This window comes from Gopherus evgoodei, chromosome 1 (assembly GCF_007399415.2).
Source record: "Gopherus evgoodei ecotype Sinaloan lineage chromosome 1, rGopEvg1_v1.p, whole genome shotgun sequence".
In the NCBI taxonomy this organism is placed as follows: domain Eukaryota; kingdom Metazoa; phylum Chordata; order Testudines; family Testudinidae; genus Gopherus; species Gopherus evgoodei.
Window position 1 is genome coordinate 322,398,040 of NC_044322.1, and position 18,445 is coordinate 322,416,484.

The 18,445-nt window shown below is 39.9% G+C and overlaps 1 protein-coding gene across 1 annotated transcript in view; it reads right to left on the reverse strand.

Moving 5' to 3' along the window:
• Positions 1-646: 646 nt before the first annotated feature.
• The window catches only part of TSPAN12 (tetraspanin 12), a 63,109-nt gene continuing 45,310 nt past the window's right edge, over positions 647-18,445 (reverse strand). Inside the window, exons 6-8 of the mRNA XM_030549094.1 lie at positions 16,140-16,247; positions 12,110-12,253; positions 647-2,243 (exon numbers count right to left, since the gene is read on the reverse strand). Coding sequence (XP_030404954.1) covers positions 1,938-2,243; positions 12,110-12,253; positions 16,140-16,247 — 558 coding nt within the window. The 3' untranslated portion in view covers positions 647-1,937. The remainder of the gene's footprint in view (positions 2,244-12,109; positions 12,254-16,139; positions 16,248-18,445) is intronic.

The following is an 18,445-nucleotide window of genomic DNA, read 5'->3' on the forward strand; positions in this document are numbered from 1 at the left end:
GGTGGGAGGGACGTAACAGGAAATGACAGATGGAATGGGGCAAGAGAAATAGAGAATACAAAACTGAGGAAAAGGGAAAACTGCTCTTAAGAAAGCATCATTTCTTGGACAACTTTGATCTCAGTCATCCCCTTGTCAGGGGCAGCAGAGCAGTCTTCCATGGCCCTTAGTAACAGTGGACTGCTGAAGAAGAAACCTTGACTGATGTGGTCAGACTGAGGGGGAGTGGGCTCAATAACTTCCTTGCATCACAGTGGCATTCCAAAACCCACTTATTTCCTCCCAGCACTATCTCTGTATATAAACATGATCACTCTGAAGGTGGAGTCCAAAAGCTACACTGTAATGTGGCTTGGGACAGCCCATAGCAGGAGCTTCACCTCAGAGAAGGATGCCTGCAGAGGAATTAAGCACACACACAGACCACTGAAGAAAGGTTCAACTCTGAACTGGTTCCCTAGCTTCCTATTCACTTGAAACTTTTATGAAAAGGTCAAAAAACAGTGAAATTCACAGCTCATGTCTACATTTGTGTGTTTAACATTAAATACATAATAGTGACAAACAGAGCAGTAAGGACATTTAACATGGAGTTAAAGTTAAATTACTAGGAAAAAAGCACCCACTCTCTTCAACTTTAAAAACGAAGAAGCCATTACAACACTCTGGGCAGTAATGATTTTATTGGCTGCCATAGGGCACCTTATTGTTTTTCTACACAGTTCCCAAACAAGTAGAAAAAACTTTAAAATTTTAATACTGTGTAAAAACCCCACTTGTCACAAAGCACTGCTATTGGAATAAACACATTTTTCAGGATCTTGTCTGACTGTAAAAAATAATACTATGAAATAAACATTTACACAAAAATACAGTAAAATGCACTTTTCCCACCTCAATAAATAGATTGTAACTCTGTTGCCATTTGGCAATTTGAGTCAACAGAGAACTTTCAATGAAGAAAAGGCTAGAGTGAAATTTCTCCTTTACTCTTACATTACATTTATTACAATGCATTCAGAACAATAAACCAGTAGATCATTTTTTTCCTTATAGTCCTTCATTTTTATCTGGAGGGGAGAAAGGAGGAGTAGGAGAAAGAGGGGTCCATCTATAAAGATTTGCTACTCTCATACTGAGCCCTAGTTTGGAAAGAAAATATGTTTTATTTTTACTAAATAAATCCAGTCCAAAAAACATACTGTTTTGAAAAACACTATCTACAAATTAGGTCACATTTAAAATAATAAAGTATAATGATCATATTCATGGTTTTTAAAACCTCTGTGTAATGTGTTTTAATTTAAAAATTAAACAATCATCTTAGGATAAAAATAGAGGTTTTTAGATTATCTTTAAATGAAACAGCTAAAATAAAGGTGCTGTTAAAAAAGAAAAGAAAATTTTACTCTTTTTACATATGTTGCAAGTTTTAAACCCAAGCATTTCCTTGAATTGTAGCTCTACTATATATACACACACACACAAAGAACCATATATTTATATCCACATATATCCCTGAACATTTTCCCAATGGTTTAGTAGAAATGTGTTCAAAAGTCCATTTTGTTTGCCTCTCAAATATAGGCATTTCTATGGAAGACAGTTATCTTTCTATGATGTTTTCTTTTTTTAAAGTGTCTTTAGGAGTGTCTATCTACTTGTGTAGATATCAGTGTCTTATATGCTGTACATCTAATGGATAAATATCACTGCATCCAGTAAATGGTGCTTTCTATGCAAAACAATTGTTTCATAGCTCTAGGAAGCTGAGAGACAGATCTTTGATCAACTGTCCTTCCATGGAGGTATCTCTATTTCTGTTCATTAGCTATTTTCTGAAACAGAATGGTATACTGAAAAATGCAGGAGACAGAACAGGGGAAAAACAAAACGAGCCCCATAACTTTGTGACTTCACACATTCATTTGTATCACCTACAATTCCTCCATTTCAAAGTGTGTGTTAAAGCTGTTTGCCATGGAGGTATGTTCAAAGATCCTTGTCAGGCTGGGTTTCAGCAGCTCTACTGAATGACATGACAAGTGTTGTGAGGTGTCATTCTTCAAGGACATCATTTGATCTGTCCCAGGATCCCTTCTGTCATAATACAGAGCCCACAGCAAAGTAATAGTGAGGATCATAGCCAAAATCTGTGTAACTCCGATAGAGATTCCTAGAAATCGCAGTACTTGCAATTGTTTCGTTCCTCTCAAGAAAGTGTACATTTTTTTACCACAACCCTATAGAACAAAACAGATAACAAAAGTCAGTCAACATTATTTGGATCTGCCTCAAGAGTTCCAAATGCTTATTTTTAAACAGATATAATATCTACTATTGGCCTTTTGACCCATCAAGGGTTACATTTCCATTCTTGAAACCATGCTTTGTAAAATTGTTTTGCTTGCTTCTTTTCCCTTTCCACAATCTTGTCTCAAAATCCTTTCATGGATTTAATTCACATAACAGTCTCCCAGAGATCTGTTTGTTCCATATTTCTCTCCACTCATGACCTCTGCTCATCTAATCTGTGATCCTATCAACCTTGTTTACTTTGAAAAAAACTCAAGTAATTATTTTTTCCAATATTTAAGACAGCTCCATCAAATCTTTTCTTACTCACCTTTTTTCTAAACTACAGACTTTAGACTTTTTAAGCCTGTTGCTATAAAGCTTTTTTTAAGCTGTTGCTATTAAGCTTTTAAATCATGAGAAACTCTTTTAACTCCCTTTTGATTTTTCCAAACAGAACATATTTTTATAATAACACAAATAGAAATTAAACCAATATCCTAAGCAAAGATTTGCCAAACTGTATAACTTCATCACGGCTTTCCCCAGACTCTTCAAGTGTTTTAGGTACATAATTATATATCATCATCTTTTTCTGAGCTCCTGACTTCTGTAGAGTCTAGACAGTGGATAAAATTACACCTCTACCCCAATATAATGCGGTCCTCGGGAGACAAAAATCTCACCATGTTATAGGGTACGTCCACACTACAGCTTAAAATCGATATTAGTAAAATCGATTTTATAAAACAGGGTTATAAAATCGATTTTACGCGTCCACACTAGGGCACATTACTTCGGTGGTGTGCGTCCATGGTCCCAAGCTACCATCGATTTCCAGAGCGGTGCACTCTGGGTAGCTCAGTAAAAGAATGGGACCAATAACTTCGATTTCCGTCCACACTAACCCTAAATCGATATAGTAATATCGATTTTAGGGTTACTCCTTTCGTTTAGCTGGAGTACAGAAATCGATTTTAAGACCCCTTAAAATCGATTTTAAGTGCCTTGTAGTGTGGACGGTTACAGCGTTAAATCGATTTAACGCTGTTTAAATCAATTTAACGCTGTAGTGTGGACCTGGCCATAGATGAGACCGCGTTATATCAAACTTGCTTTGCTCCCCCCTGTTCCCTGACTGCCCCCTCCAGAGACCCCTGTCCCTAATCACCCCCAGGACCCAATCCCCCACCCAACCCCCCTGTTCCCTGACTGCTCCGATCCCTATCCACCCCCTGCCCCGACAGGCACTCAACATCAGCGTCGGGAAGCGGAGCAGCCCGGCCCCAGTCCGGTCCACTCTGCCAGCTCCCAGCCACGGCGCTCCACTTCCTGCCGTCGGTGAGGTTGGAGAAAGGATGTCCCTCCGCACTCACTTGCAGCGAGAAGCGGAGCAACACGGCCCCAGCCTGCTCCGCTTTCCTTGCCCTGGCCCCAGCCATGTGGCTGGGGAAAGCTCCTGAACTCACCTGCGACGGGAAGTGGAGTGACACGGCTGGGAGCTGGCGGAGTGGAGCTGGCTGGGGCTGGGCTGCTCCTCTTCCCACTGATGAGTGCGGGGAGGCTGGGAAAGGGCACCCTCTGCACTCACCGGTGGTAGGAAGCAGAGCTACACGGCCCCAGCCTGCTCCACTCTGCCACCTCCCAGCCACGGCACTCCGCTTCCCGCCACAGGTGAGTGTGGGGAGGTTGGGGAAAGGACGCCCGCCATACTCACTGGCAGCGGGAAATGAAGCGCTGCGGCTGGGAGCTGGCGGAGTGGAGCAGGCTGTGGCCGGGCTGCTCTGCTTTCGCCACTCCTGGTGAGTGTAGGGGGGGATCCCTCCCCACCCCTCCCCCAAGCGACATGGCTGGGGCCAGGGCAAAAGAAGCAGAGTGGGCTGCTCCCGGCTCCCCGCTAATCCCCCGGGCCACTCTGGGACTGCAGGGCCCCCAAAAGTGCCCTCCCACAGCTCCTGTCCCCTAGACCCTCTCCCCATATCGGACCCCTCAGCCCCGGCCTGGCCCGGCACCCTTAACATGCTGCTCAGAGCAGCATGTCAGAGCTTTTCCACGTTGTATGCAAACCCGCGTTTTATCGGGTCGTGTTATATCGGGGTAGAGGTGTAGTTATATTAATGCTTTCCAGTGACAGAACAAAGCTAAATGGTCTTTCTGACTGTGGAAACACTGAAGGAACGTAGCCTTTACAGAAGGATTCTTGATCAGTTTCTCCAAAGTATTAGATACAAGTAGTTTTCCTTACCACAAAGTACATTTTTATTATTCCACCTCTTCCTTCTTCAACTAACAGCCTCTGTTCATTGCAAAAGAAACCACCCACGTATGTTTTATAGCTAGGGCAACTCACCAGGGCTATACTCTAAAACTAATCAGACTTTGTGCTCATCTGTAGGTAGAAGATTCTTTGTGGTTTTTAAATGGTGAAACCTTTAGGTCATGGACTGTTTTTATTCCTGTATCTTATATTGGGCTGAGCATCTTATTGCTACTTACAGTATAGTAACATATTCAACTTATTTGAAAACATTTTGTTCTTGAGTAATAGAAAGTTTAACATAAACTATCACTTACTGTAACTAAAACACAGCAATGAGAGCAATATTGTGAAAAATTGCACTGAAGTTTACCAATCCATAACAAAGTAGCTTCCCTACACACACAGCATTGTCACTCATCCCTCCCCCAAAATCACTCTTCTTCCTCAGCAAACTGGTCTGAATGCCTCAGTGCTGCTCTGTCAATCAGAATTATTTTAACATTTTATACTGAAGGCCACATCACCTTCTTATTTATTATATCTATTACCATAGCACCTAATAGCCCCAGTCATGACCAGGAGCACATTGTGGAAGATGCTGTTCAAACATAGAACAAAAGATGGCCCCTGTCAAAAAGAAGTGCAATCTAAGGCCTTGTCTACACTAACAAAGTAAATCTAAGTTAAGCTAGTTAAGTTACATAAGTTACATAAGAGAAGTTGACATAGCTTAAATCAACTTACAGCGGTGTCTACACCGCACTATAATCGACAGTCGAGCGCTCTTCCATCGACTTATCGCATCTTCATCAGACCCGCTAAATCAATGCCGCAGCATCGACTGCACCAGAGCTGATCTAGCTATACTGAAGACAAGCCATTAGCATCTTATTGCGGTGATCACTGTATGCAGCACCTCTCCTCCCATTCATGATCACATAATATCCCAGCATGCAGCTACAGCCATTCCTGACATAGAAAAGTACTATTAAGAAAGTATTGCATTTCAGCTGTTTTTAAAATGTAAAATCAAGGCAGAGTCAGGACCACTTGACCACCCAGCTGTCTGCACACCATCACCAAGTGCTCCTTGGACCACAGTTTGATAACCGCTGATGCAGACAATAATTTTTCAGGAAAACACCCAAACCAAAATATCCAAGGCTGACTGTCTTCTCTCTTCAGAAAAAACATGTAAGGAGCCTTGCAGAGTCTTCCTTGAACCAGTCTCTCTTGAGAAAGAAGAGTTTTGGGGAGGCGGGGACACACATTTTTAAGCCCAGGCATCCAAGTCCCCTGTCCTGGCCATGTGTCTCATGGATCTGTGCAAAAGGGAGCTGTCCTGCAGGGATGGCCCTTTCACCTTAGCAGGATGTGTCCAGGAAAAGCCACAGGCAGAGCCCCTTTGCAGCCATTCAGTAATAACTGTACATGGGGAACCAATAGGAGGTAATACAACTGCAAATTATATTTCATCCCTGCCCAGATTTCCACATTAAAATCAATCCCAAGGGAAAGTGCTGTGGAGAGCGGCACTTCAGCTCCTTCAGCCCAACCCAGCTCTATCCCACCCCTGAACTCTACAGAGATTTAAAGGTGGGTCTTCTGCACAGGGCAAGCGAGGGGAAATGCACAGAGACAAAGGTCTGCACAGGATAGTGTGACGTAAGCACACAGTCACTAGTACCAATAGGACACTTCAATAAACCATAGGGTTGGTCATGTTATTTTCAAAATGTTGTTTCTGTGATTATGACCCTATTAATCAATTCCACATATTCTTATGACAAATAAGTAACTGGCCAAAATGATAGGCTTTTAACACTGAGCATGACCACGTTAGTATTCCAGTTATGTTAAAAACTTCCAGAAACCAACATTTATTTCAAATGCCAAAGTCATAGATGCCCATTTACATGACTAACAGCCTGATTCTACATGCACTTCACATGCAGACTCCCACTGAAGTCAACAGGTCCCTTACTTAGATCTGAAAGGAATAAACTATTCTCACGTATTCCGAAAACATTATGCCAGAATACATTAAAGGACTTTGACATTTTTGACAACACAGACTTTCAACAGCTTCATTCTGTCAATGCTGTAACACAGGTGAGACTCAGAGCACAACAAAAAGCAAATCTGGGCTTCTATGAAATTTCAAAACAAAAATCTTTGCAGCAAAAGACCTTTAATTCAAACTGATACAGAACAAGAAAGTCACTTGGGCTTGTTTTCCTAAGCAAAATACATTGTTTCAATTATGCTACTCCAAATTTGTTTTTAACTGTGAAGAAACTAGCTGTATTTAATATTTTCTGATAACTGATGAGGAACTAAAGTGCATGCTTGTCACAGTTAAAAAATGCTTACCCAGAGCAGTACTCAAATTCAGTTCACCTGCTGCCTAGAGGAAACATCAGCATCTGAGAGCAACAGCATTAATCCCTACAGCTCCTGCAGTACAGACATGCAACTAAGACAAATTATACCAGATCTCTCTAGGCTGGGGATCAGCAACCTCTGGCACGCGGCTTGTCAGCATAAGCACCCTGGCAGGCCAGGCCAGTTTGTTTACCTGCCGCGTCGGCAGGTTCGGCGGATCATGGCTCCCACCGGCAGCAGTTCGCCGTCCCAGGCCAATGGGGGCGGCAGAAAGCACTGCGGGCTGAGGGATGTGCTGGCCGCAGCTTCCCGCCTCCCTCATTGGCCTGGGATGGTGAACCATGGCCAGTGGGAGCTGTGGTCCGCCGAACCTTCTGACACGGCAGATGAACAAACTGGCCCGGCCCGACAGGGTGCTTACCCTTATGAGCCATGTGCCAGAGGTTGCCGACCCCTGCTCTAGGCTGTCTCCTTCCACTTAATGATGCTCTTACATTTCTGCTCCGGTTCACATTCAAAATCAGTTTCTAAAACTAGAACTATTCAGCCATTCCCATTATCCCCAATTTATACATTTTATTTATGTCAAGTACCAGAGGGATAGCCGTGTTAGTCTGGATGTGTAAAAGCAGCAAAGAATCCTGTGGCACCTTATAGACTAACAGACATTTTGGAGCATGAGCTTTCGTGGGTGAATACCCACTTCCTCAGATGCATGTCTGACATGCATCTGAGGAAGTGGGTATTCACCCACGAAAGCTCATGCTCCAAAACGTCTGTTAGTCTATAAGGTGCCACAGGATTCTTTGCTCATTTTATTTATGCATATTCTATATAGTCAGAGTTGGTAAATTGCAATTAAAAGAGATATAAATATACTCTCCTAGGCTGAAGTAAAAATCTATGTCAAGAACAGCTCTTACATTAGTGACAACTCAATACCAACTATAACAATTTGTAATGATCACTCAGTATAGTATTACTTTCTCAAGCTTGCAAAGTTAAAGATTTAGGGCCTTATTCTCCTTTATACTATGGCCATTTTACACTGCTGGCAGTGTAAAAGGGCCTTAAAGTATGCAAAAAATACTTTTACACCCACTTTAACACTCAGTGTTGAAAAGTGGCCATAGCGTAAATGAAAATCAGATTCGAAAAGTTTAGTTCCACTCTGAAAGTGACTATGTACAAATGACATCAACTTAGTTAACAGATCTGCTTCCTATATGTAATCAGAATCCAACAGGTTATAAAAAGGAAGCATACTTATCTGTAATTTTGTTTCTCTGAAGATAACATCTTTCAGAATTCTTATGCCTAGGCCTTAGTTTCTTATCTTTAGAAAATCTGAACTCTCCTACCTCTCAAGATTATATTTTTTAATCTACTGAAGGCAGGTAGTGAGCACACCAAGCCCACTACTGTGGTCTTACATCATCCTCTGATGACTGCTGATCATCAAATGTTCCAGACTATTCTTTCAATTGCACAGGAAGTGAAACTCCCAAAATGAAAACCAATTCACAAAGATCAACATATGCAAAAAATAATAGCTCAAAGGCAAAAAAAGTGTAAGAGGAAAAACAACTCAGAAAAAGGTTATTTCCAAAATCTGCAGCGCAATGGGTGGGGGAGCAGGATTCCAGCAAGACGATATCTTCCATACACCAGGGTTACAGGTAACTTATCTTCCTTTGAGTAACAATGCCATCTGTGCAGGATTCTGACTCTTCGAGAATAATACGCTCAGGAGATATTTCAAAAGACAATTATAGCACAGCTGCATTGAGCAGCAGCTATGTCAATGCCCACTATCAATCCAAACACAGACTTTTTTCCATCATAAAAAAAGACTATTACGTTATCTCTCAAAATGCAGCATCAGGTGTTAAAGTACAGGCCTGCTGAATGAACCCAAAACTAGAGGATCAAACTCATGGGGAAAATGTTTTTGCCAGCTGAAAATATGGTGCCACTTAACATGAAGCAAAAATATTTTTTGTGGTGGAAGAGCAGAAGCATGGCCTGCCTTAACTTGCAATACTGCAGCAAAGAATCCAAAATAGGATTCCTTCCTGGAAGATGAATTAATCCAATAACGCTTTGGGAATAGGGGCGGAGGGAGAACCATGTAGCTGCCTTTCAGATGTTTGTGATGGAGACATCCACAAGCCAGGCAGTCTTGCCTTGGCATATCCTGTAAGGTTCAGATAACAAAGGTCATTGCAATGGAAAATTAGTTGCCCTATCTAAGGATGTTAGTCTGTTCCAAGTGAAACCAAAAAGACTGTGGACATCAAGCACAGGGAGAAAGGACTCACTGGAATGAGGACATGGAAGTGGAAAGAATGTTGGCAGAACAATAGGCCATGGATGTTGACTTCTGATCCCACCTCAGAGAGGAGTCCTGGATGAATCCTTAAGCACCACCTGATTCTTCTTAATGGGGTATAACAAGGTGGATCAGGCACTAGGTCCTCAAGCACTCTCATTTTATGAAGCAACATATTCCAGTGTACAGGACAATGGGTTAAGAGTCAGGAGACTGGGTTGTATCCTGTTTCTGTCACTGACCTGTTACGTGACTTGGGCAAGACATTTCACCTTTCTGTGCTGCATTTTCCCGGTCAGTAAAATGGAGATAATGATACATAGCTTTCCTTTCTAAAATTATATGAGATCCACAGTTGAAAATCTCTACATAATAGCGATGTATTAATTCTTTAAATCAGGACTGGGTCTCTTTCTAAAAGATACATCCAGTTCAACCATCAGTTACTGTGTGTGCAAAAAATCTCCAATGGCATTCTTTGCCCTTAGAGCATCATCCTATCCCAGACAGGTATAGCCCAGACTTGGCTTTCATGCTGATCTCATCAGGCTGAAAATCAGGGCACATTATCCCATCTCAGTCTATTACAGCTTGGCTCCTAACAAGGTTGAGTCTTTAATTTTGGTGTTTCTGAGTAGATAGCTGGCTCTTGTCCTTCAGGCATCTCAGAAGCAATCTACCAGAAGGACCTTCTTCTCTGAGTGGAAAAGGTTTATCATGTGGTGGAATCAGATCTCAATGGACCCTTTTATCTGCCCAATACAAAAACTGTTTGAGTACCTCCTTCTTGTTTTATTTGACTAGGTTTATTTAATTGCAGTATGTTTTGGCCTTCTGGTTCATTTGGAACTTACCACTTTTAATGCAACCCTGATGAAATCTCCTTTTGAACCACTCAGTTCCTAGGAACTAAGTTCCTAAGACATGGAAGGTCATTTTTCTGGAGATAGTGAGTTCAGTTCATGAATTCCTAGGTGGAAGGCCAGAAGGAAACATAATAATCATTTAGTCCTTGCTCAAACTCTCCAAAGGTCCAAAGTGAGCAAAGAGAAGTAAAATGCCAAAAGAATGCAACATCACCATAAATTCCTGAGTAGTAAATTGCAAAGTTATTGCTATAATGTTATGTCTTAAGTGTAAAGTTAAAAGCTATTTACTCCTAGGTTTTTTGTTTTGTTTTTAAGCAATGAAAAATACTAAGTTATCAACAAAATAAAACTTTTACATGCTTTTAATATTTGGTTGTTTTTCACACAGAATATGATTGTTACATTCAAGTAGAAACTACAACCGTTCCAAGACACTGTCTGTTCTAAGAAATTCAAGTGATCTAAGTTTTGAAATAGGATCAAATGCTATTCCTGATTACCACAAAGTCAAATTTATTTCACACACCTAACACACACGGAGGCAAATGTACATTTGCTCTCCCCTCAAAGGCCATTTTCACATTTAAATACTGTATACTATGTTCCTGATGCCTCCATCTTGGAGACATCAATCACAGTACTATTGAGAGCACAACTAATGATTTTCAGCTTTCTGCCAGCGTAAGTGATAATGCCTGCAAAAACAGCATACTTTGATGAGGCAGGCTCAAGAGCAAGTCTGTATGAGAAGAGATAAGAGCATCAATAGTGAAAGTGTTTTCTTAGTTTTAACATATTTTGATCCTGCACACGCAGATTGTTTGTTCAAGTGATGCTATTAATTTCTTCAGGCTCAAATATATTTCCTCTCATTATCAATTTTTTATTCTTTTTAAAAAATATATTATATACAACTCAGCAATAATAGTGTAGACCATGGAAAACGATTGCTTTGGCATATGGTCTCCATGTATATTCACACAGGAGTGACTGTGTTATTTGTCTGTGTGCATGATCCCTGCTGGCTGAGGCATCAACAGAGTTCTTGGATTTTCAAAGGACTTGCCAGACGCATCTTCCTGTCTAGGTACTTGTGTGGTCATCATTACCATAGTATCTGAGGACCTTCACAATCCTAAAATCTCTTTCCATCCTGGTGAGTTGGTGAAACAGAATTTATGAATTAATTAGTGTGTGGTCTTCTATGTCCACAGCCATTTGGAGGTTTAGTAATCAGCTTGCCAAATCTGGAAGACTTATGTGACTATATTATTCAATGTAAAATAGCTATTTCAGGGCTTAGACATATGCGAGGTGCTAACTGCATTGCTAATGCCTTATCTCATTTCTAGGTGAGCAGATTTTTGAAAGCTTCAGTTGAAAGCAGGCCAAAAATCCATCAATTCTGTATATCTGCTATGGGCATAGCCACACTTCACAATGGAAGACTTCTCTATTACTTCAGTAACCAAAAAGAGGAAGCCAAATTCTTAATCTTTAAGATGATGATACCACCCCTGTAGCTTCAACTGAATTATACCAGGAATGAATATGGCCCACTATATAAAATCTCCCTCTCCATTTCCACCCAGCAACAGATCCTTCTGCTTACCACCGCCTTTCATAAGAAGAATGACAACAGATCCATCTTTCAGAATGCATTGTCAATATATGCTCATATATTTGGAATGTGCACCTTCAGAGCAGGAGGAGTTTCCAAAATATACAGAAGTGGGAACAGGGTGAATGTTTGAGGGAAGGAGAGAGGAAAGAGAGACAAGTGTCAGGAAGACATCTCTCTCTATGGTGGGAGATCCTTGCCAAAAAAGGAAGGGAAAATTCCAAGGAACTCAGCACAAATGCCAAACGTTTTTCAGACTTACATGTTATGAGTTTGGAAGTCACAGAAACATGTAAGTACACACCCTTCTGAAATATTTAAGTGTAATGCTATTTTTTCCTCCCCACCTCTTGATAAAGATCACTAAGGTCCTCATGATGTGCCTGCTTGGAGCATCCCGGGAACTCTCTGACACAACAGGAGTCAGGAGGCCAGTCCATCTCTGTCATTTCCAGCCAATCAGTGAAGTACACCACTCCACAGCACTTAAACTGCAAAGGAAAAGTTAGCCAAGATCAGTGACTGTAGTGTGATGCTCTCTGGTCATAAAAACTAAAAACTGAACAAACTTTTAAAAAAATGTATATAGAGCCAGACATACGCAAGCTATTGTTTTTAGATATTTTTTCCAGCAGCTCCTGTACAGATCCTCATTTTATGGATGCCTCTGTTGTGCCTGGACATAACCAAGCCAAAAATCAGCCAATTACATTGATATGTGATCTGTCCTTTCTCTCCCCGCCAATCCCCTAGGTCAGTGGTTTTCAACCTTTTTTCATTTGCGGACCCCTAAAAAATTTAGAATGGAGGTGCAGACCTCTTTGGAAATCTTAGACATAGTCCATGGACCCCTCAGTGGTCCACGAAGCATAGGTTGAAAACCACTGTTCTATGGTAATCACCACCTTTCGTGGACCATATGTTGAAAACCACTGCCCTACTTAGTGCTTCACAGAAATTGCCCAAGCCTGCAATGCTGCTGTCCCTATTATGGGGGTAGCCAAGAGAAGTTTAATTGGAGGAGACACTAGTGGAATGGAGAATCTCTATACAGCTATGGCAGACTAGAGGCAAATCTGGGCGGGGGGGGGAGGAGGAGCAGGAGGAATGCATAGGAAGAGATGTGTCAGAGCAGGAAAAGGGACAAAAATAAGGAAAAGGAAAGAAAATGAGAAAAAAGTGAAGACAATAAAAAAGCGGTAAGGAAAAAACTGAAATGGAAAAGAGGAGGAAGGAAATCTGGAGGGGAATAAAGTATCACAGGAGAATATAACCTGTATAAGAATCATAATAGTAGGAAGTCTGACCACAAGACACACCATAATAGATCATAAAAATCACAGTAACAAGCTTATAACCTAGTGATGGGATTTCATTTTTTAGGCTGCATTCACAACAAGGAAGGCTGATACAATGGCTCCAGATTTACTTGGTGCAATCCCCTGTCCTCTGTCCATTGCCTGGACACCTACTCACACATTCCCTCCCATCATACCATGGCATGGCTGCCAACAATCTCCTCTTTTCCTGTAAATTTTACATTTTCTCTTCCCCTCTATCTTCTGCGTCTCATCAGAGTCCCAATACTAAATTCTTACTTGGTTTTCCACCTACCTTTTCATTCAGGCCAAAGTCTTAATGAATTGCTAGGGAGTTCTGCCTGACTGAAGACTTCAAGCTTTGGCCCCTCATGTTACCTGCTTTGGGCTTTTTTCCCCATCTGTTTTCACTTTAATTCTTCTGCTTCCCGACTGTCCTTCTCCCAGCCCCAATTCTCCCTCTCTCTACCTTCCTAGCCACAAGTTCGCCCTTTCTGGTTGTTGGATCAGCAATTTGGTTTTAAAAAACATAACATGGTAGTTAAGAAAAACAGATTTCACATCTCTCCCATGAAGTTATAAAATGCAGAAGACAGAGCTCACTGCTGATAAAAAAACTGATCTTTTATAAACTAAGAAGTCTGCATTCCAACTTCGTAAAAATGGCCCAATACACCAGTGTTCATTCATGCAGAAAATAAGTACATCCAATACCTGATTTGAGAGCAGACAAAAATAATTAGCATAGGTCCAGATTTTTAAAGATATTTAGGCCCTTAACTTCCATTGATTTCCCTCCTTTAAAAATCTGGCCCCAAATGCTCAAAAAATGAGAACCCATCAGTTAGTGAGGCAGTGTGCTGTACTGCTGAAACAGTTTGTCCAATTAACCTCAAACTTTCCAAAAATCATTTCCTCTGGCTATGGACTAAACACAAAAAAATTCTATTATAAAGGGCTTTTCTATTTTTTTTTCCTCAGAGAGTCAGACTTTGTTCTTTGGCAAGGAAGTTGATTTTTGATTTATTTGAAAATCAGCCTTTCCAGAGGAAGAGTCATTTAAGACTTATAGGGTCATTGCTGTGACACTATGATAACCAATACATAAAGGCATCTTTTTTAACTAACCAACACATACATTTAAACCAAGATATCATAAAGCAGTGTGCATGGAAATCAGGAATTGTTTATACTGTTTCAGGTAGAGACTATAGACAGACTCTCTCAATCTACCTAAACATGAAGAACTACTGTGTTTCTAGTAGCATTTGAAAAGCTTTAGCAGAAAATATCTTAAACTCTTCTAATCCTTTATTTATTCTTTCTTTCAGGTTCTAACACAATTACAGACTAATCAAGTGTAGTCAGGAAATGTTTAAATAAACAGGAAATCTGCAACAATGATAGATTTCAGCATTTTAACAAAAGCAACACAATGACAAGCACTTAAAGAGTTCTTTTCCTGCATGTGAACATGTATCTGGAGCTAATAGTTTTTACCTTGTACATGTCCCTGTTTCTGTGACATAATAGTTCATTCTTTAAAATGAATACAGTTCTGTATTTCTGAAGGCTATAGAGCAAAAATGTGAATGTTCAAGCCATGTTTTTTTAACCTAGTGACAGGACATAAAACTGACCACTTTAATGGAACTGCAACCCAAGAGACTGTAATGGCAACTGCTTAGAAACAGCCTTTCATACTCCTTTCCAACCAATATAATGTCTCAAATATGGCAAATCCATAGAAAGGACACTACAAATGAAAGCATGCAGTAAGAGGGGAGAACAATACTACTAAAATACCGCATAGGATGTTCACTTTACTATATATGCAGTGAGTCAATGTTCAATTCTTCATACTTGTATTCTTCACTGAAATAAATATAAGGCCTAGGTGCTCCCATCTTTGGCAGAGAAGTAGTAATTAACTGAAGGTATTATTTAAATCCATGAACGTTCTTATTTTGTATTATGGTGGTATATAAATGCAGTAAAAGTTTTAACACACACTGGCACAGATTTTTAATTAGGTCTCAAATATTGCATCCACAATTAAAGGAGTCTGCAACTGTACCGTTTTTAGACACCTACTTGATCTGCAGGTGCAATAAGGCAGCTACGTTTCTAAATCAATGCAACTGCACTCACAATACTAGAGGTGTTTTTTTATATTGTAAGTCAGCGGTTCTCAAACTGTGGGTTAGAAACCCAAAGTGGGTCACCACCCCATGTTAATGGGGTTGCCAGGGCTGGCTTAGACTTGCTGGAACCCGGGACTGAAGCTGAAGCCCGAGCACCACTGTCCGGTGACGAAGCCTGAGGGCTTTAGCCCTGGGCATCAGGATTCAGATTACAGGCCCCTCCCTGGGACTGAAGCTTCTGGCTTTGCCTCCTCTTCTGGGGGCTTCAGCTGGCTCAGGCTTCGGTCCCCCCTGCTGGGGTCATGTAGTAATTTTTATTCTTGAAAGGGGTCGTCATGCAATGAAGTTTGAGAACCCCTGTTATAAGTCAATGGTTTTCAACCTTTTTTTCATTTGTGGACCCCTAAAAAATTTCATATAGAAGTGCAGACCCTACTGGAAATCTGAGACAGTCTGTGGACCCCCAGGGATCTGCAGACCACAGGTTGAAAACCACCGTTCTATGGTAATAATAACCTTTCGTGGACTCCTTAGACATAGTCTGCAGACCCCGGGGGGTCCATCGACTACAGGGTGAAAACAACTGTTATAAGTCTTTGTTGGTCCATTTAATGAAATATGATCTGTATATAGAACTAATGCAGCTATAGTGCATTCTTGGAATTATATATAAATAATGCAAGTTACAAGAAGAAGGGAGGTGAAATTATGAAAATACACAATTCCTGTCTAGAACTTACAAGAATTTGAGCGGTTGTGTGCCAACAGCTTTCAAGGACTACACCAAAACATAAGCCATCAGTTAGCTTGCAGAAAAAGCCTCACCTTTTTATTTATAACTAAACCTTTTTCCATCAAACAGATAAGTAGCACTTCATGCATCATTACATTTCATGAACTGACTATCTTCTTACCTCCCTCTGAAAGAAATTCCAAGCATGAGTAAGCCAATGGTACCTAGGTAAGCCATAGTTGGTCATCCTGGCTTTTAAAGTGACCATATCTGACCATTGTACTGGGATCTGAAAAGAAAAGACAAATTGTTTCAAATAACTAGAGAGATTGAGAGTTCTCTAATAAAATCAATCATCTTGTGCCTATAGAACCAATGTCGTCTATCCTGAGGTTCTAAATGCAAGTTACTTTGGATGTGCCATCTCAAAAAAAAAAAAAAAAGATAATAAATGTTTCGATTTTCAACATACACAGCTTTAGTTGTATTAATAGAAATAGTGAGAAAAATATTCTTTTTGTCACTTGCTTGTTTAGAAATACATGTAATGGCAATAGGGGATCTAGATATCCATAAATAAAAATAATATATTTTAGAGCATTTCCAAGGGTTATGTGTAAATTTCAACTAAATTATTATCAGCTGTATCTCACAAAAGTCCAGTGAAGCCCAATGAAGTCAAAAGGCAGCAGATTTAAAACAAATATAAGGAAGTACTTCTTCAAACAATGCACAGATAACCTATGAAACTCGATGTTGTGAAGGCCAAAGGTATAACAGGGTTCAAAAAAAGAGTTAGATACGTTCATGGAGGATAGGTCTATCAATGACTACTAGCCAAGATCAAAGATGCAACCCCATACTCTCTGGGTGTCCCTAAATCTCTGACTGTTAGAAACTAGGACTGGATGACAGGAAATGGATCACTCAATAAATTGCCCTGTTCTGTTCATTCCCTTTGAAGCTTCTAGCACCAGCCATTGTAAGAAGACAGGATCCTGGGCTAGATGGACTATTGGTCTGACCCAATATGGCCATTCTCCTTCCATTTACATCAAAGAGTTTTGAATCAAGTCCAGCGTGTATAAGTTTGAGTGCATACTGCTTCAAGAAATTAAAGAGTAACTTTTGTTCAGTAAGCCTTTTCCCCCATTTTTTTGGAAATATTTTCTTTTCAAACAAATTATTGGGAAAGAGTTGAAATTTTTTTTTTTAATTGGAGTATAAATTGCATGTCTTGCATTCTCTTTTATTTCAGACCCAGACGCCAGGAGGATTGTGAGAATAACAAAGTAAGCAAAGGTTGTCATAGTTGACATAAAAGTAGTCAGCATTAAGATTAGAAATCGACTTCTATTTCGGCCGGACCACTTTTATTGTACAGCAACCTAACAAAGGGGTTGAGTACTTTAGTGTAGTCCTTCAGATACACATAATGTTCATGTTATTTTTAGTTTGCTCATATTTGATTTAATAGTTGCATTTAAACAACTCACAGTTTCAAAGTCTGCTTTATTTTCCTATATTTTGTGGAAAAAAATCCAGCTATTCTAAAGCCATTAATGGTAACTGCTAGGATTTAGTTATCTTTTTTCAATTAATGCTTCCAGTAACAGTTTTCTGTGAAATTTTACAAGGCCTGAATTATTACTTATATCACAGTAGCTCCCAAAGGAGAGCTTCATTGTGCTTGGTGCTGTACAAACATAAAAAAGAGATTCTCACTGCCTGAACAACCTCAGTCCAAAAACAGGGTGTTTTGTTAAATAATATTTGTTATATCTGGATTACTTATAACTGCAATTTCCACCTATTAGGAAATTAGCTTGTCTTCACATTCCACTTATTAGCTTGTCTTCACATGTCATTTCACAAATAAAATGTCTCAGAAATACAACAATGCCTTTGACAGACTGGGGATTCTATTAGCTGTTTTGTTTTGGTTTTTTTTGTTCTCAGAGGCTATGATCTCAAAAGGTTTGCAAATGTCCAAATTAAAAATACATCTTAGCAGCAGAGTGCTAAAACGAGCACTTGCATCTCTGGGATGTTCCTGCTTTTGTAACTCATACTTCAAACATTTATACTGGTCAACAGAATAAAATTTTTCTTTAGAATAAATTAGAAATCAGGACTTTGCTTTCTTTGGATAACACTTGATATGACTTGCAGTTCAGATCATGCTTCTTGACTTTTTTTAATGATCTTATTTTAGTTGAATCTAGTCCAAGGTTATGCACGTAATACAAGGCATCCAAATTTTTTGAAGACAATGAAAAGCAGACACAAATTAATGCAAAAGAGTGAGAGAAAGAAATTAAAAAGTAAAACAAAACCAACTTACAAGGCAGTTATGACGGAACTAAGAAGGGTTTTTAGAATCTATACCTTTATCACCTTGACATTCCAGAGGTCAAATTAAGCATTTGAACATAACTACTAACTAAATCCCGAATAATTAATTCACTTAGTAGTACATATACTATC